General features: G+C 43.9%; 1 protein-coding gene across 4 annotated transcripts in view; it reads left to right on the forward strand.

The window, feature by feature from the left end:
- NDC80 (NDC80 kinetochore complex component) overlaps positions 1–20,744 on the forward strand; it is a 735,052-nt gene that overhangs the window by 127,896 nt on the left and 586,412 nt on the right. For all 4 annotated transcript variants that reach the window (XM_069635820.1, XM_069635823.1, XM_069635822.1 and 1 more), the window contains one exon: positions 4,222–4,308. In XM_069635820.1, the coding sequence (XP_069491921.1) occupies positions 4,222–4,308 (87 nt within the window). The remainder of the gene's footprint in view (positions 1–4,221; positions 4,309–20,744) is intronic.

Raw genomic sequence — 20,744 nt, forward strand, 5'->3', positions numbered from 1 at the left:
ATCTCCTTAAATTTGTGTAACTGGTTTCTTGTAACAGCGCCTCTATGCCTCTGGGCTGTTTGTAAATTAAATGAATTACCAGGCTTGTCGATCAGAGTAGCGATGTTCATCGGCACAAATATAGGTTTAGCCAGGCTTTCACCTCCTAGCCGGCCATTTAATGCCCTTAAGCCTCTTTCAGTGAAAAGTTTGATCAGCTCCTGGACATATAGAAAAAACACAACAAATGATGCCTCACGGAACTTATAATTTCATCCAATTATATCATATTCAGGACATCAGACTGCAATGAAGAGTGTGATGGGTCAGTGAAGAATAATGATAAAAATTACTTACTTTATTTTAAGAAATACATTAAAAATATGTTCATTAAATGTCTCAAATCATTGTACATATCTCATTTCTAAAAACACCTATTTCATACATATATATACACACAGAAGCATATTCTGGAAACATATTCAATGTGCAAAATACGCAGAACATGTACATGCAATGTTTGCTTGTGGAAAACATAATCCCTGTTCATTTCCTGCACCAATTCTCCTATCTATCCATCTACCAAAACATCTGAATTCTCAATTTGTACAATCTTTTCAAGTTTTAAGTCAACTAGAGGTATTCTTTAGAGGTGTATATACATAATCAATGCTCGTCTATTTTATTTCTGACTATTCCTTTTCATTGAGTTTCGACGAAATGTTCATCTAATTGTACCTGGACTAATGTTTGTCTTCTTCAGGACTAGAAACCGACAAACAACTTATGCTTTACAAACAAGATACCGAAATATAATGGGTATCTTATTTTCTTTAGTTATTTTATCTCTTTATACATCATCTCGTGAAAAAAAAAATCTGGATCTATTCTAAATGTTTCATCCTGGTAGGGATACGGGCAGTAGTCTCCGTCCACCACTGATATTTGCAGAATAAACCTTAATTATCACATTTATATCAGATCTACTTCAAAAGGAATGGTTCACCACCACCTTTTTCATGTAGCATCTGATTGCATCAGATTCTCTGTGCCTCTTCTCGACGTGCTTCTGAAACTCACTTTCACCTCCTATGTCTTGCACACATGAACTTTGCTTGTTTAATTTCCCTCCGCATTAGCTGAATGTGTTAACTTTGCTTATCATAGCCATATTGTGCTTTGGACATGGTAGCCAAAGACCTTGGGATCCCCACAATTCTCCTCTACTTCCAGTAAGTCCTTCAGCCATTTATGGAGTTCTAGCTGAGCGTTAAAATCACCATTAACCTTGAAGTCCTTGGCTCTATCTCCAGGCCTGGAAGCTTGGAGAGAGTCCAGCCAATGTGCAAGAGAAGCAATTGCAGCAATAGCAGAAGGTATGACATAGGACCGGATATATACAATGAATAGTATATTCGGGAGACCATCGGGAAGACTAAGTTTAAAGATATGTGTATCGGGGAATTTCGAATCAATAACATCTACTTTGATATTCATATCAATTCGTACCCAGGCTACAAGTCCACCTTTTAGATCTTCCACATCCCCTCCTCTGAAAGCTGGGACAGCGTAAGTAGCATATCCAAGCTTCAGAATGTCCCTGTTGGCCCAAGTTTCCTGTAGGCTAATGACATGGAAGCCCCCGCTTTTGGATTGAAGGCCAAGAGGGGCCATACCGTTGCCCACTGATGAAGCCTGGATGGGCCCAGGGTCATGGTGGAGGTGATTAATATATCATATTTTTCCTGGACCTGGTCTCCTATCTATAGGGTCTTGATTCCCTTTCATCGCCTAGCAAAAGTTCTCAAGCAAATGGGTTGGCCATCCTAATTTATATTGTAGAATGTGCAGGAGGCAGGCTTAGATAGTAAAAGTTTGATTGCGTCAAAGCAATTTGCTTTAGGATCTCCAATTATGGTTAATTTCTCATCTCCCCTGCTAACCTTTCCCCAGATCCTTTTCTCTCTCCTTCCCTTCTTCATGCTACGTTGAACGGCTGCAGGGTGCTCCTTTGAGTCATATAGGACACCCCCACTTCCCTTCGGGCCCTCCTACACTGCCACTTCCTGGGCATGTTCCACTTGGAGGCCCTGCCTAAACCCAGGGCACTGTTCCACTGGGTGCACTTCTCCCCCTTTCCTCCCCCCTGCACTTCCTATCTGCACACTTGCACGATCTAAATGATGCTAGGCCTTATAAGCTTGTTTGCCTTGCTCTCCCCCCTTTTCCCCCCCTCCCTCCTTGCCTGGTTGCACCTTGAAACACCTGTGTATAGGCGCATTAAAAATAACCTATCAATCAATATTTGATTTTACAAGAGCCAGGCAGTCTCTTGCATGTCTTTTCCAGTGATTGCACTTATTCTTTAAGGAGTCCTTTACTTTCAAGACTATCTTTAGACCATTTAGGAACACCAGTCATAAAAACAGTATCTAAGCCGTCCGAGATGGAGATATATCTATCTCTATTTATATAAATATCCAGGCTGGTTAACTTTGATTAGTTTAGTCTTTTGGGGCGTAATTAAATTGACAGCATCTGAAAATGATTACAATCTACAATATCAGCAGTTTTGGCATCTCTGCCAAGGTCGGTTGATGGATTAGTGAAGACCGGGCCCAGCAAGCTGGCAGAGTAGATGTTCATCTTGAAAGGTTATAGCTGTGCTTATTTGGGACAACCGGACTAGGAGAAAGTTGAGATGGACCTAAAAGAACAGCATGATCAGACCAATCCAAATGAATAATGGGGGAGTATCCGATATTTACATTCCAAGAGCTAATCCAATCACGTGTACGGCCTTCAGTATGAGTAGGTGTGCAAAAAAATAAAATCAAGTTCAATAAGTTCATATAAAACCAGGGCTTCAAGATTCTGGTCTCCAAATATAATCAATGTGGAGTTCTGTTAACATAAAAACTGAATCTATTGTAATAAAATGCAGATGAAAATTATGGCCATAAGAGGGTGGTGGTATATAACAATGTGAAATGTGCTGGAAGGGAGAGATATTAAGTGCAGCAGCAAGTCCTTCGCAACCAGGAGGCTCGAGGCCAGGAATACGAGTGAGTTCCAAATGATTTTCTGAGAGCAAGGCAACTCCCTCTCCTATGATTTACTAGAATAGTGAACAGGTTGGGCGGAATTTGCAAGCTTTGGTTTAATGAAGGCGCCCACAGAGGAGAGTAGTATTGAAGGGCGTTCGGAGGATGGGTGTCATGATATATGCTTTAGAGCAAGCCACAGAGTAAGATGGGCAGAACTGTGGAGTAGAATGATCACTCATTCCAGGTCCTGACCGGCTCGTCAGCCTGTGGTAAAGATGCACGTTTATGGTTTGGGCATGGGGCAAGAGTAGACTGTTCGGATTGGTATGTGGTAACTGTTTGGCAGACCATCTTTTATGACACAAGGAGTCACATCTGTTAGATGGGATATGATCCAATGAGTGTTACTCCATATGTGTATACAATAGCATTATGATTGAAAGACCTACTTAGCAGCATATAGAAGGGGTTATGGATACCACAAACAATCGCAGCAGTGTCAATCCATTTAAACTCTTGTATCTATCGGAACCTTCGAAGAAAATATAAAATGAATACGACCATAGGGTAAAGGAAAACTGAATGAGATACTAGCTGTTAATGGTGCAAATGTGAAAAGGACACAAATCACAAGGAAAGATCCGGCTAGACATCAGGCCTCAACAGGCAACAGCCAGCTTCACACCCGCACTCTAAATGTGCGTTTCCTCTTGTGGATGCAACAAAAAGGACTGCCGGTTGAAGGTGCGCGCTGGTGTGGGGAAGTCTGCATGTGGAGCGCACATGCGTTGTGGTGGTGCCTTATCTTTTTTCTTTTTGAATGTGCTGCCCCTCATCACACTCCAGTCCTGTCAAGATAGGACGGAGGAGCCCGTAAGTAAGGAGCAAAGTGGGGCTATGGACCTCAAGATGCGTAACATTCCCTTTTCCCTTTGTAAAAGGTAAGTTATGGGAGGGCCTTGAACATTGTCATTCATTTGCAGTACTTATTGAATCTTGGCTTTCTCAGTTTATAGCAGTCGGGTAGTTTGCACGCTGGGAGAGGTTAGGCATTTTCATTGTTGGTCAAAAGTGAACAGTAATTGGGGCAAGGTATGTTAGATTAAATGTCACGTAATACTGATTAGTATATCTAATTGTCTTAAAAGTCTTATAAAAGTAATCAAGTATTTTTAACCCATGTGTTCTCTTCTAGTAAAGAACGTCCAGGCTTTGGGAAGCTGAGTTCAACAAGGCCTAGCTCAAGCAAATCCGAGAGGAGTTCTAATCTATTTGGAAAAAGGTATGTAATGTCCTGTCATAACGCCTATGTGCATTCACCTGTGGTCTGTACAGAGTCGAGCGGCCCCATTCGGTGTGTTCTCAGTAGGTGGCATGTTGTAGACTCTCCCCACTATGGTGTTTTTAATCTATGTGTTAGGTAGTAACCTCTTCTGATGTTCAGTGCAGAACAAGGCTACATAAATCATTGCTTCTAGAAACTTGAAGCCAATTTTCAAACTATTTAGGACATATCCGCTCCCTCCTTTTTGCAGAACCATGATCCCCCTAACGGGACTGTCACGCACCCAATTGATTTATAAAACATTCTTACCCTGTTGAATTCTCCCCCACAGCCCGCAGTTTCCCTCTTTTCCATCCTCTTATCTTTCCAGCTCTCATTTGTTTTTCTTCCAGTTGAATACCCCTGGGGATGGGGGGGGGGGAGGGCAGGGAGGACAGTACGCCACTCGATAGAGAAGCCTAGGTGCTCCAATACTACGGTGGGGGGATTTGACGTATATGCCCTTTGACCCCACCTCCTTCTTGACTAGGGAATGCCTTCTTGGTATAAGCTTTTCTGCCAGTTGATATTGCTTAATACAAATATGTCCCAAATAATTAAACTTGTACTATTGTGCCAGTGCAGTGTCTGGTCTACAGTGCTATAGCCCATCATCCGTGTACTAGGAATGTATATATTAAGAACTACAGAGATTAAAATGCTGGTGAAGATTATGTTGATCTGGACAATGCAAGTGAGGACTCGCAGTGCAATCGCTTACACTGAAGCGATCATAAGGGGAGGGGGGATTTGAATGTTCCTCTTCAAGGAAGCCTGCCTGGAAGTTTGGGATGCCTGTGCCCAGGAAGTGGTGTCTGAGGGATATTTCCAGATGAAGCCTCAAAGTCGAGAGTAATGTGGAGTCAGTTGCCTAATGAGCAGAGCATGACCCTCCTCAAGGGGTCAGATAACTTTTGGCTAGGAATGCTATCTGCACCTCTGACAAAGTCTGGATTATTTTCCATCCTCCTTTTTGGTACTGAATCGTTCAGGGGTCTACCAGCCTATCCTGGACCTCAAGAGATTAAATTGTTGCATAGCTTACTGACTTTTCCAGATGCTTTCTTCACAGCAGATAATTGCTGGGGTTCACCAAGGGGATTGACTCATAGCCATAGACTTGCAGGATGCCCATCTCCATGGTCCCACATGTTTCCAAGCTTTGTGGTGGATCAAAGCATCATCCAGTTCCTTTTACTTCTCGCACCTATTGTGTTTACTTATTGTAAAGGCCATTGTTACACCCTTATCTAGATGATTGGTTGGTGTAGGCCCCATCAAGTGAACTGCATGCAAAACAAATTGCCCGGGTATGCACGATACTCCTGTTCGCACAGCATAAGGATCAACCTCAGGGAAATCGTCTCTTATCCCGCCTCGGGATCTTCAACTTATTGGGGTTCATTTCCAGACGGGTTTGCAGGGGGCATTCCTTCCGTTAGCCAGGGTGGCCAAGCTTCAGCCATCTGGAACACTGGTTGAGTCTTCCTAGAGCACAGATCTGGCTGATGGGATATGGTTGCCTGCACCAACACCGTCCCTTGGCCCAATTTCACCCGCACCCATTTTCCACCACTTCCTTCAGTTGTTATATCCCGCATCCAGGGATTACGAACTGTCAGTTCCAGTTTTGCCAGATATCTAGGACTCCCTGGGCTGGTGGGGTCAAATTCAGAATTTGAAAATGGGTGATGTGGCAAGCCAGCAGAACGACTTGGACCAGAGGACATGTTTGAATGTAGTTTTAGTTAAATTAAAAGAAAACGCCTCACAGACCCTAGTACTGAAAAGAGAGTTCCCTTTGTGAAGAGCCAGTAATGAGACGCGGACACAGGACTCATGTTTTGGTTGTACACTTTAATTAACACATTTATTAACAGAAAAGGGTGGGTTGGAAAATGCCTCACTGTGCCTACTCTGAGGTATTTTCCCCATCTCAACCAAAACTAAGGGTCTGTCCTATGTCAAGATGTCCAAAAATAAAGTGTCCTGTGTCCGAAATCCTATTCTATCCCTCACATTCTAAAGTAACTCCAAAATGTTAAGGGGTACTTCCATTGGCCTTGAAAGGCGCACACATGTTTAAAGAAAGATGCAATTCCAATACAAACGTTCCTAATGGATAATGCTCACAGTTCCAGGGACTGGCTCCCTTCCCCAGGTCTCTCTTCACCAACAAATGTTCTTATAACCTCAGAGGATATCTTGCCTAATGTTCTCCCTTCCACAGGCCTGTTCAGGATACTTCCAAATTCCTAAGGGCATGAATATTCCTTTGGGTTCTTTGGTCAACAAACAATTTAAATACAACGCAACTTCGATGCAAGCCCCAGCTTTATGGGTGGCCTGGTGTACTTCAAAACCCAAAAACCAGGTGTGAGCACCCAGTAATGCCCGATGCTCTCATTGTGCTCCAATAAAGAGCTAATAATTTGTGACGTTTCATTTCATAGTATTCCTTTTCTGTGATTCAATACGTTCATCTCATAATTCTCTGTAGTATCTTTAAATCAATAAGTATCAAATGTACAATTGCGAAAAAGTTTCTTAAGAAAAACTTTTTATTCCAACTTTGACCAATATATAGATTGGCTACTTTGTTGCAGAAGAGTTTCTTAAATCACAATGTGGCTCAAAGCCGATGCATTTCGGTGTCTTACTCCATCTTCAGGGCTACATTATTAAAACCACATTTGTAGAATAAACAAAACATGTGATATTTAACTAAGTATTATATACATGCCAATGTCCGCCATATTAATTCATAACAAGAAAAGAAAAAGAAATGTCACAGTAAATAGCGTTAGTTTTTTATCCATACTTCTGTGTTTGAACGATACGTTATATAGCAGTGTGTAAATCACTTATTGTGTGAGCCTTGTCGCTGTAAATCAAAAGCATATATGCATAAAGCCTCCTATTAGTATCTTAGCCACCTTTGCAAACAATTACCCTCCTTTGTTTATATGTTACCTTAGGTAACCCAATCTTACTCTTTGGGATCGCTCCGTAAACTGTAGAGTTAATAATGATAAAGATCTGTGTTAAGTAACTTGCTTCCCATATGTGGATAAATTATTGTCCATATCATGATGCGTTTACTTACCAAAGGCAGCTACAGCACGCTCATCACAGTCCATGCTACCCTCGTGGGTGCGCATCGCAGCGAAGCGTTATATGGTTGCTATGGAGACCTGGCAAGGTGTCACGTCAGCAGATGTGATGTCGAGACGGCACCTCGCATCCCACCCTACCATGGAAAGGGGAGGGCGGGATTAGGTCTAATTGTTTGTGTTTCTATGGTTACCATCAGGCTGCGATAGCCTAATGCGTGCAACAGCAATACCTGTTAACTCCTTCCTCTCTATCAAGTTCCCACCAACATAAAGCTACGTTCAGTTGTTTCCAATAAGACTGCCTCTTCTTTATGTGACTACCCGCTTGCATATTTATAGCCTTCCTCCCATATTCAGAGAGCCTCTCGCTATAAACACGGTAGGATATACTTATTAGTAAACACGTCTACGTGAATGTGTGCTTGTAACTGTAAAGAATTGTCGATCCTGTACACACACTAGGGCATCACTTCTTAAACATTGCTAACCAATACAAGCTAGAAAAGACTTGCATATATCCTACTATTACCCTCTAGTAGTGACTCCAGTTAGGATTAGGAAAGCCTCAATGTCGTAACTCCTACTAATAAAAGTAGGTACTAAAGTGCAACGTATCCTGCAACCAGGCATATGACGTTCTGTATTGCAATTCCCATATGTATATATTTGGACTTGCACATTTAAAATTGGAACGGTGTATAATATAATAAAACATAGGCCACTGATACACACCTGCTATGTACTATGCATATACTTCATATTCAGACCAGTAGTCCAGTATATTCATAACTACCAAATAGTATTTACAAAAAGCAGACAAAATTTAGCTCTTCATTCAACCCCAGTGGGGTCGGTGTTCCAAGTCGATCTATCCAAAAGTATGCCCACTGATCAAGTCTCTTCTGTATGTCCTCATGTTGATCAATTCTGGAGACTACCTCCAGAATTTGGAAGCGTACCTGTGCCAATGTTGTATTGTTTCTCCTGCCAGTTCCTGGCCACTGCTGAGTTCACATTACAGTTTCTTATGCAGGACCTATGCTCATTCCATCTGAGCTTTGCCATCCTTTTTGATTGGCCAATATAGTACAGACCACATGGACACTTGCTCGAATAGATTATGCTTTGTGTGTCACATGTCGCGTAATTTCTCAATTTGATTTTTTTCTCCATTATGTGGATGATTGATAGTCTCTCCTTTCTGCACATACCCGCAATTACTACAATGTAAACAAGGGAACGTTCCTTTGTGTGCTGTTCATGCTCCATGTCTTGTTGATCTTGTCTGTACCAATCTGGCTCTCAGATTCTTGCTTCTTTGATAAGCAAATGTGGGGCCTTCTTTAAACAAATGCTCCACTCGTTGGTCACATATCAGTGTTTTCCAATTTTTCTTAATTATATTCTTGAGTCTACTGCTTTGAGTAGAGTACTTGGAAACATATACTAGTGGTGGCTCAGACTTATCCCTTTCTTTTGTAGTAAGCAGATCCTCCTCTTTTGCTTTCTATTCGTATTGCAGCCATCTTTACCTCCTGTTTTATATCCTTGGCTGATTAATTTATTACCCATCTCCGTCAGTTCATGGGCATTATCCTCAGGGTAATTAACAATGCGTTTCACTGCATCATCTGGCTATAGGGTACATTTTTTATCAGGCTCGGTTGATGGAAACTGAACCTATGTAGGAGATTGTTCCTATCCGTCTCCTTACGGTAAATGTTGGTTTTGTATCCGTTTCCTGTGGATTCAATGTTAACATCCAGGAAGTGGATCGTCGTCTTTGTATATTCATGGGTGAATTGAATTCTTTGATACACTGTGTTACGGTACATCAAGAAATCCTTCAATTTATTCTCTGTACTGGTCCATATACCGAAAGTATTGTCTATGTACCTGGTCCACATTCTCATATATTGTTGCCATATCGGGTGCATTAGAACATGGTCCGTCTCAAATGTATGCATACATGTATTTGCATATGCTGGTGCCATGGTGGCCCCCACTGAGGTTCCTGCTACCTGTAGAAAACGGATCTTTATATCTGAAATGGATATCTGCTACAAACTGGAACAGTGCCTACATTCTTTTTGTGCCGGGATGTCTCCTTTTAGTAGTAACCACTCTACTGCTTCAATTCCCAGGTTGTGTGGTGTGGAAGTAAGACTTCTAACATCCACAGTGAAAATAATGTGTTCAGGATTATACTGAATACTATTTAGATGTTTAAAAAAATGAGTTATTTATGTAACTACTGGTTTTTTTAACCAGCAGATGTAAAAACGAATCAATATATTTCCCCAATGGTTGTAGTAGGATATTGATGCCCGCCACTATAGGTCTCTCCGGTGGTTTACGTGGATCCTTGTGTACTTTGGGAAGCGTGTAAAAGTTTGGTATCCGTGGGTGATCCCTGGTGTACTTCCCTGCCAGGTACTTCTCCATATTCACTGTGACTTAATTCAAATACTTGGCTTGTCCTGGTTTACTCGCCTGGAAGCAAATGTGAGTGGGTACCACACGGGCATTCATCTATTTGATATCCTTAATTGTTTCTGATATGAAGAGTCTTCAAAAAAAGTTTGGTACTTTTTACAGGAGCCGGCTGAAAAAGGTTTGGAGACACCCAAACCCAAAACAGTAGAAGCAAAAGATTAGGTGATACCTAATCATACAGCCGCTCTCTGGAGTCCCGATCCGGGTTTTACGTTAGTTGCAATTTGCTGTTTGTAATTAGTGTGAACATTAAAGATCATTAATGAAAAAAAATCAAGTAGTAGTTTTTAAATGTTGGTTTTATCTGTCAAACCAAAGTTTCCAGAAAAAGGTAACAAGTAGTCACTATTTGTATTCTTAGTGAGGAAGAGTATGCCACAAGTCACTTCATCCATAGACTTATATAATGCCAATGCATTTCGGAATACAACAATTCCTTCATCAGGGCAAGTCTAATCTATACATATCACATGTACATGTAAATCATATCATGATTAATATCCATATAGATTCAATTCAAAAGGACACGTGTGTGTGTGTGTGTGTGTGAACATGAACAGTCAACATAAGTATAAGATAAAACAATGCTGCACATACCCAGCCGTGATGTAGGCACAATCATAAAGCAGGTCAATTAGGAATCAAGGAAAAAAAGAGAAAAAGAAAAATAGATCAGTACTACAGTGAGTATAAATACCATTTACCCATGTTACCAAAGTAAAAGGAAAATGGTCCGTGTAACTCTGTTGTCAAGGTGAAAGGAAAAAAGATCCATTACCTGGAACATGTAAATGATGGCGTATCAGAAAACGGACCGCTGTACCGAAGTCGGCGTCTGTGAAGAAGATGATGTGTATAAGGGGGCCTTACAGAGCCTGAATTACAAGCAAAGTGTCTCAGCACATGATGAAAATAGCTTACCGTTATGGAAAAACGGAGCGGAGCTGTTCCTTCAGCGTCTGCAGAACGCAGACTGCCTTCGCCGCATCGGTTTACTCTCCTGCCAGGACTTCTTCATGCAATGTTCACAAGAATACTTAGAGACGGGTTTAAAACGTAACATTCGCCTATTTCCGTTACAACGTGGCTCCCCTCTTTGCCAACCCTGGGTGTGCTTTATTTGGTTTGGTTTCTCCCCTGGGGTCGCTCGTCCCAATAATCTTGTTCGCGCAGGGCCTCCCGTGAATTCCCGGACCTTCAGCACCCATCTCTCTGCCCACGTACCTGATTCTCTGGTGTGCGGCACTCTGGGAGAGTGCGGCTCCTCCCATCAGTCGGTGGCGTTTGCAAGCCTTCTGAAGTCAGCGGCTTCCCTGCCGCTTGCTCCTCGCTCGGCTTTCCACCTGCGTCTGGGTTCTGGGGCCTGGCTATATCTTTTCTCTGTCTCTTTTCTCGGTTGGGATATCGTTCCCTGGCCACAGACAAGCCTGAGGTTGCCCAAAAGGTTGCTTCAGGCAGCGTGTCCAGGAGATGGTCCTCCTCAGATCTCCCTCTTGTTACCTTTCCTTCCCTCTCGGCGTTCTCGGTTTCACAGGTCTCCTCCTGGCAACAGCTCTCTGAATGGGGTTTTTAAATGTCCAGGCACCTATCAAATGCTCATAACTAGAGCGCGTCTTATGCTTTTCACATTCATGAAACTTCATTGTTCCATTCAGCCTCCTCGTCCCAATGTGATATTAGTTGTGGGTAGTGGAAGGGAACTATCGCAGTAAGCCATAAAGGCTTGAGACATGGAGGGAATATCCCTAAAAGGGAAAGGGGGATATGAGTTCCTATTTGACAATGCTGTGTCACCCCATTGAGGGTCGCCTCCACATGCGGTCCTCCCTCATATAGCCACCCCCAGAGTCAGGATCCGAAAGCGGCTAGCATCCCCTGGACACATGGGTCGAGGCTAATGCTGGGAAAGGAGTGATGACATTGTTGGATTCATCACACCTTCCTAACTTAACAAATGTGCTTGTCTATAGTCCAAACAAAATGGTCCTCGGTCCAAACCTATCCTCCAAACTGACCCTACTAATTAGCAAAAACGTAACAGAAATCAGTTTAGTGTCCTCCACTCTTGGTTCTTCACAAATGTAGCTCCAGCTGTCCCAGGAATCCTTCCTAGGTCTGGATCCAAAGGTTAGAAGTAAAAAAAGTTTAGTTCAAAGAAAACCGTTCTGGTCAGTCTATCACAAGTTCCTCAGAATTCCCCAAAGTTTGAAAAAAGAATCCAGTTCCGGGAAAAATAAAATGTTACAACATCTTTAAATGGAGGGATGTTTCCTCGATCCCTTTCCACCAACTTGGTCGATTTCTCCACACTTCAACCAACTTTTGGGTGTCCCTGTGCTCCTGTGATATCTGCTTTTCACTCTGCTCATTATGCCCCTGTGGCTCCTTTAGGGCCCTCTGACCAAATATCTTAGTTCTTTAGTGTTCCTATGACCCCTCACTGCTTCTCTTAATTTTCTTGTGACCCTGTGACCTGTCAAGGTTTATGGTGCTCTGGTTTGTCGTGCTCCGTAACCCTTTTCCTGGTCTCATTCTCTCTAGTCTTGCAGGTACCTGTGACTCTTGAAAAGGACTAGGGTAGCCCTCTTCCTGCTCATACTCTCCTCCCTCCAACCTGATCAACCCGAGTTGCGGTGCTTTCTATGGTGAGGGTCAGTTGCACCAGTGACGGCAGCGTTCTCAAAGGCTTGCTGCTCTTCTGTACTGGATGCTAGCGGTCTTCAAGCTCCTCTTATCTCAACTATCTCTCTGTCGTTGGCTCTCGGCCTGAGAGTGCAGGACCCAGTCCGCCCTTTCTCCCTGAACTCGGTGTCTGTTTTGTAGGCTCCATGTCCACCACGTTCTGTATGTGGTCGCGCCTCCAGGTCTCGTCCGGTTTGCTCCACGCATCCTCTGCCTCTTCGGCCTTAGAGCGTTGCAGCCTTACAGCGTCTCCGTCTGGCATTTGTATATTAAGTATATGCCCAGGAAAATCCCTTCTCCCGGGTCTGTGATCAAAGTTCACTTCAGGAATTTCAATAGCCCTTCTCGTCTTGGGTCGTTATATCAGGGGTGATGCCTGCCTTCCCCTGGCTTGTCCTTACTTCTCCCACTTGTTATCAGGAGGATGACTCCGTCCTCCTGATGCTTCTCGTTACAACGTGCCAATCACAGTAGACCCAGGGGGAATGACTCCCCTGGATACTTCTGTTCAATACCACAAAGTTCCAATTGTGCTTTTGTCGCAGACCCAGGTTCTTTTTCTTTGAGCTGGCAGACCTGCTTCACTAATCTGGCAAGTACTGCCACGAGGAAGATGACTCATGTCTCTGTTTAGGCTTGGATCCACGACCTGGGTTTCTCTGATCGCCAGTGGTTCTGTTTCTTCCACAGACTAGATGAAGATTTCCTCTGGTGCACAAACAGTCCTCTGGACCCTCGTGGTCCCTGACCCTTCTCTGGCGGTCATTGGTTAAGGCTCTACCACTGGCACAAGAAAGACTTCCTCTGAAGCACAAATAGTCCTCTTGACTCTTGGGTTTTGTGCCCCTTCTCTCAATGTTCATGTCAGGAATTATACCAGGGACCACACAGAGACCCTCTCACTTCCCTTGTGTTCTGGCCAGCAGACCTATACCTCCCGTTACCTTGTAGGCATTTGCAGCACATCTCCGGACCTCACTGGGACTAGAAGCAGTGTCTTGTTGGCTTCGCTGGTATTTCATGTTCTCGTCTGTCCTTCCGGTGGGTCAGCGGTGTGATGAATCCAATGATGTCATCACTCCTTTCCCTGAGGTAACCTTCCCTCGTGTGGCCAGGGTGAGGCAGAGGCTTTGTAGTAAACCCCCTTCACAACGTACAAAACGTATGGATAGAATCCCACAATATGATGAGAACAAAATTACAAGAGCAAACTATTTACTCCATTCATATAAACCCTTTCGAAGTACTGAGACGAGGGAGAGAAATTGAGGTATGAAGATTTACAGAGCGTGGAAGCCCACACTACACTTTAGTTGTTGGAAGAGGATGCATATTGCCGGGACATTTACATTTGCAACAGCGGATGCTGTAGGAGGTGGGTACCTGACTGTAGGAAGGTACACGAGGGGAGCAATCGGCTCACGATAGCCACTGACAGAAAGCTGGACTGCAGAAGAGACCTGGCGAGCGGGGGAAAAAGCTGCAAGATAACGCAAGCTCGGACGGCTCAGGGATACGTTCCATGAGAGCTGGAAAAGCAGAGGTCTGGTGAGGAAGAGTCGACAACGGCGTGTGGCTGACGGGGGACGCTGAAGACCGAAGGCGAGAACAAGTGGACGATCGATGCGTTACCGAGAAGCCGGTGCTGCGCGAGGTATGCCGAGGCATCCACCGGGGAGAGGGGCTTGGGTGGAATGCTGAGCGGTATGCGTGGAGTTCACCATTCAACAGGCGGGGGAGCTTAGAGAGGTTACACGAATAGGCCGAAGCCCAGTGAATATAAAGACTAAAGGATTGCCAAGTTGAGGGTCATGGACCCGCTTAAGGAGACACAGCCACATTTTACAAGTGTGTAAAATTAACGATCTGACAAATTCCTGGCAGGAGAGTATACAAGGCAAAAACCAAGTCTGAAAAGACAGCCAAGGAGTAACCATGCCCATGGGAATGTAAATTGAAGGAATTGTATGAGAAATCCGTGGTAGGGGAGTATACCATGCAAACATAGGTTACAAGCTGTTTTATTTATAAGTTATTTCATCGAGCAAAAGAAACCAAAAGAAGATCAGACGCTTAAAGAAAACAGAATGAAGGACCTGTAAAGACTCTCGTTTGTGAGTGTGTGCAATACACCTACAGGAGAAATCCTGGCAGGATAGTATACCAGGGGGACTCGAGGACCATACATCTGAGACTATCAAGTCTGCAAGTGTGTGCAATGCTCACATGAGAAATCCCTGGTATACCATGAAAACTAAAAGTACAAGAATATACACATGTTAAAGCCCATACCAGGCATGGTCAAGTTGAACAGTGTGTACTATACAGGATATACCCGGTCTAGCAAGAATAGACCATTTGTTTTGTGTAGTTGATCAAAAGAAACTTGAGGAACTGACATTCTTGAAAATACAGGAGAGAGTGAAGAGAAATCCAGGGGAAGGAAACCACCCTCTGGAACAAGTAACTCTGTCCTTCTGGACCCTTTTTGTGTTGGAGTTACGCATTTCCTTTTTGAATAGTTGCGCACTAGTAAAGGCCAAAGGCGTTTTCCCTTTTCACCTTTGTTGTTTTTCCTACATGTAAGGCCCAGAATAGTACTTTGGACAGAGGGCGGGTTGCTTTGGACATCTTGACATTGGACAGACTTAGTTTTGGTTTTAGGCAGGCAAACCTCGTTCAGAGTAGGCACAGAGAGGCATTTCCCAACCCCTTTTTATTTTATCAAAGGTCTCTCACCAAAACCGTGAACCCACTGTGTCCGCGTCTCATTGCTGGCTCCTCACAGCGTCTTCCTGCTGACTATCTCAACACTTGCCAAGGACTTGCTGGCCCGACCTCCCAGGCAGTGTTACCGTTCCTCTTGGCAGCCAGAGATGTGCGTTGTCTTTCTCCTCTGGGATTGGACTAAGCTTTTCTCTCTTTTTTTGCCAGCGTCCTCTGGTCTCAGGATTCCAACTTCCTGTGTCTTGCAGCGTCCCAGCTCTGTATGGCTTGCCCTCTCGGTTCTCCCTTTTTGGTTGTTGTTCTTCGGTTCTTAATGTTCAAATGTTAATTTCCTTGCAAGGCACTAGACTGCTGCCCTTGGTTCTGGAGAGTGATTGTCATGTCTGAATGCCTCTTCATCACAGTACTTTCAGGTTCCCTATAGTTCTCAACCATAGATCTACTTTCTAAAGAGGTTCTTCGAGGCAGGAGAGGTTGGAATGTGTGGGGGGGTGTGTTGATGTTACAAAGGCTGTACCCTAGATGGTTGTACTTATCCTGATAACCCCCAGGGGAACTATCGGGTAGTGGCCTCACCTCCCTGGCTTAATTGGAAGGGCGGGTGAAGTGACGACATCCAGGCATTCGTTATATATATAATCCCCAAACAATTATGGTGGGTTTAAAAAGGCTTGAAAAAGCCCTTTCACCGGAATGTGAAAGTAGGATAATCCATTTGAGGCAAGTCACAAATGTCACAACGCCGCCTAGTAGCCATCGCTGGAAGGGCACCTCCATTTCTGACCCACATCAGCAAGGCATTGCGGTTCTGCAAATTTACCCAAATGCAAGCATTTTGCTACAGGAAATTCTTTCTTACAGGCAGCGCTACTTTATACTTGTCTGTTATATTTCATTTGTACAGTGTTAGCAAAGGGTTGAAGAGAATGTTAATCCAAAAGAAAACTAGTCGGTACCTTAATTAAGCTAACAGTCAATTATTTTGCTCTGTGAGCTTTTGTGCAATGTCTCCACTTCCTTCGGCAGGGATTGAATGAAGACTTTGAAACGCTTCACAGATGTCACTTTTAAGTAGCTGGCATGGTCGGTTGGTTTGCGATATACTGTCTTTGTTAGCCTAATTAAAGTATTGACAAGTTTTCTTTTGCACCCACCGCCCACATATAATTGTGTTGATTGATATATAATGCATAGGATTTGACTTGTATTCATCTTATTAAGGAGCATTTTCCATACATTGCCCTTGTGATAACCGAATCACCGATGCTGGGCTTCACCTTTATTCTCACACCGTTACTTAGCCTATGAGGTTACAGGCCACTGCAGGCGAGTGACTATTCGCTTTTATTAGACTACACCTATTATAATAAGGTTATGCAAATTGCTAATTGGTGGGGGGTCATTTTGGGTTAGGCGTTCACAGTAATTCTGGCAGTGTTTCTCAAATAGCACTGGAATCTCCATCCGCCTGATTCAGGGTTGGAGGCAAAACCTCGGTGGTAGTCCAAGGGTATACCGCCAGGGTTATTGCAGGGGTGTAGGGGGGGCTATATTTTGTACTTCCAGTTGTAACGGTACATATTTGAGAATGCCCCCATAACTTACCAGTATAGAAGAGCAACACGCGCACCCCCTTGATGCAGGAGCTATTTTTCACATATAATGCAGAAAACGGTCAGCAAAGACACTTTGGTGTATTAGTAAAATGTACCCTTGTGGTATGAAGCACTAGTGCGCACTATCCATTGCCACCTTCACATGGAAGGTGGCAATATCGGGGCTCGCGTGGAGATGTTATGAAGGCTGAGGGCAGTGTGCATTGTTCTCGCCCTTCGCGAGGGGTCCAGGGATGTAGCAACCTTTCACTTATTATTTACTGCACAGAAACGTTCTCTGCAGTAAATGGCAAATAAACGTTTCACTGTGTGTGGCAGGCCAGTAGGTGGCAGCATTGTGAAGTACACACCACGCTGGAGTCAGGAGGGTAAGCTCTTGGGTACAATTATTCACGGACTGTGAGCACAGGTAAAAAAATGGACCGAAATACTGGGACATCCACCCCAGCCAGCACAGCAACGCCAAGTCACTGTACGAACCCATAAAACCCAGTCACACCAACACTCCAGGTTCCATCACACCTTGCTGCATACACACACGGATGCCCCTTACAACACATTGCACAAAATATATGTATTCATGGTGAAACGCACCATTTAACTAAAAGTCTAGGAAATTGGACACCTTTGGAGGGGCGAGTAGGTAAAGTAAGCACATTTTCTAGGCCTGAATATGTAGAAATAACGTGTACATTATATACCTTGTTTGGGTAACCACTGACTGCGTTTCTGCAATACCACCTCCACAGTGGCAAACCGGCGGAGGTGGTGTTTCTGTAAAGGAAAAGTCTGCCCAATTTATGAGGTCCTATGCCTTTTATTTGCGCAGCTATGTGAAGAGTGTATATTTTGCCCCCTAACACTTTGGGTCACTGTAGTAAAACCAGCAGAACATTGTGGTTTGGGATAATAAATGGCCACCTTGAGCCCTTCTATGTAAAAGTTTTGTAGATTTACACGTGATAAGCTTAGGGCGTTTAATGTGGCTGCCTTTCACCACCTCAATAATGAGGCTTTCTAAATCGGAATTGAGCTCTTGCGTTTACTAGCTGGTCTCAAAAAGCAATTAAAGCTTCCCTTTACATTTATATTAAATATATAGCGTAAGCTGAAATCTCGCTGATTGCAATCAGCAAAGTAAACTGCAGGTTTACTTTGGTGAGGGCATGGCTGAGTCTTCAACCAGCATGGATTGAGTGTTTCCAGGCCCCTTTCAATTGACAGTGATGAAATGCCCTGATCACCGAGCGCATGCTGTGGACGATTTTAATGTTGCATCGCCCCTTAGTGGATTTAGAAAAAACTGCAACATTCGTCGGATACAAATGGACCAGAAAAAAAGGTTGCCATTCCACCAAATGTTTGCAGAAATTCTGTAAGGAGATTTAGTCGGAGGCTAGCCAGGGTTGCCTAACACGTGTGGCCTGAAGATAACGTAGTTGTGCCCACCGCAGTGTGTGGGCATTTACAGATGTTGGTTGTTCCTTGCCCTCTCGGGTCCTACCCTGTCTACGCAGATATTCGAAATGCATATTTACACATTCCGTCTGCAGGGAAACATCTCGAGGGTTGAGATGTTAGTTAAACACCAAACTCTTGGAGTAAAAGCTACTTCCCATTTTGGCTCAAATCAGCCCGTGTGGTCTCCAAACGCTAGGTGGGGATGACTGACTGTTCGCCCAAGTAAAGGCATGGAAGTATGTATTGATCTTATGTGGAGGACTAGTTGATGGTGAAAATTGCTTGCAGAAGGCGTAGAAAGATTGTTAGACGAGTCGCTCAGGACCTGTGGCTTCAAAGCAACCTGGAGAAATCTGACTGTTGGCCTTCTGGGCACAATCCATGCAGGGCAAATGCCTGCACCGACCCACAAAACCCGTCTCAAACTGCAGTCCATTCACATCCCACGGCCAGATTATCTATTCAATCCCAAACATAAGGCCGGTGGTCCCAGAAGACGAAGGAGAAGCGGAATTGCTGCACAAAATCCAAAGCTAGGACATACATTTAGTTTTTGGTTGTACACCTTTACAAAGATCTACTACACGGGTGTCCTGCATAGTATTTCAATGTCCTTCTGTCTGGATCTTTTGGTGTCCTTAATAAAGAAGCTGAGGAGTTCATCAACCCAGTGACTTCACATGTTAATGTAAAGGCATTTCTCTCCCTGCCCCCTGAACGTTAAATGGTGGGTTTAATAAGGTTTGGGGAAAAAATAAAACTTTCACCCAGCACTACAGTGAAGGGGTGCATCAACCACTTTTACTCCCTAAAAAATAGGCAAATTCACCCAAAAATTAAAATAAAGAGTAAAAATACTCCCAACAAAAAATAGCAAATAGACCCGGTGGACCTCGAGCCCCCTGTAAAGTAGTAGACTGTAGTCGGAATGCAGGGTTCACAAGGTATGATTTATTGCGGAGTTACATTTTAACACAGCCTCTCGTTATAAACAACAAAACATGCTTAAATGTGATTCAGCAGGCTTGCTCGGAAAAGGGTGGATCAATTCAGAGTTTGCATGAATGTCCTCTTAAGCTTGGCTCCTCTTTGAAAGAAAATTAATCCGGTCACATACATTCCTTTCCCCGGGCACTAGCTTTCCATTCATTCGCCAGCTGTCCAAATTGGGTTTTGAAAAAAAGGAAAACGGAGAGGGTAAACCCACGGAAACACTGTCCTTTGAAAATGGTTTACAGCCAGACTTTCCTTGTCGGTGAATCCGCTTCAGTAGTGCCCCTCGGCGCTGCCGCTCTTCGAGCCTCTCCTGGCGGAGGCTCTGCCTCTTGATAAGGATCTCCGCGGTGCCGAGCCTTCAGCCTCCTAGTACGCCCAATGTACATCACCTGGGGATTCCTCCCACTCCTGTGTTCTCCGGCCAGGGCTGCTGCTGTAATGAGAGACAGCTGATGAGTTTCCCGGGGCTTCTTTTAGCTCATACTTTGCTCCTCCCCTCCTCTCAGCTTCCACTCGCCTTTCCTGCCCACTTCCCACACCTGCAGCTAGTTTGCCTTCACTCCTCCACCCTGCTCCATGTACGGTTTGTCCCACACCTGCAGCCAGCTTGCCTTCATATCTCCCCCCTGCTCCATGCACTGTTTGCCCATCCCAACCTGTACTGCTATGTGGGTATCTGTCGCTGTACCGCATGACAGGGCTGTATCTATACTGCTTCCCTTTGTTCATTTTATCTTTTCCCCCTTCTGGTCTCCATTTCCCGTGGTGGTTTATGGGACATGTAGTTTTGTTCTGTCCTGCTGATGTAACATTTTGGGTGCTGGGTCTGAAAGTTAGAATGGGGCTGTCTTTTATCTCTATTGCCTCTTTGACCTCCTCACACCCCCGCTTTCACCCTCACAGATCTATGGATATGTATGGACCAGTAGTGCATGTTGTACACAGGAAGAAACTACTAATCTTACTGCCTAATTAGAAGAAATACACATGCATCTTTTAATGTGAATGAGTAACTAGGTGCAAAGTAATGCATATTACAAAAATATTTCTGTTTTTCAGTTAAAACATGTTTTTACTCACTTATAAAATACTCCCATTGGGAGCTGGACTTATGTTTGTACTCCCTAAAAAATCGTTTTACTCCCAACTTTAAAAAGTAGGGAGTAAAATGTTCCCGCTTCAAAATCTTATCTGGAGCACTGCTTTCACCTGAAATGTGACCATGACTTTCTTGGTGTTGTGAAAACCTGGCCAATCATAAGGCTGTCAGGACTATACGGCATTGATGATCCCTGATACG

Source organism: Ambystoma mexicanum, chromosome 7p (assembly GCF_040938575.1).
Source record: "Ambystoma mexicanum isolate Mex_15411 chromosome 7p, UKY_AmexF1_1, whole genome shotgun sequence".
Lineage (NCBI taxonomy): Eukaryota > Metazoa > Chordata > Amphibia > Caudata > Ambystomatidae > Ambystoma > Ambystoma mexicanum.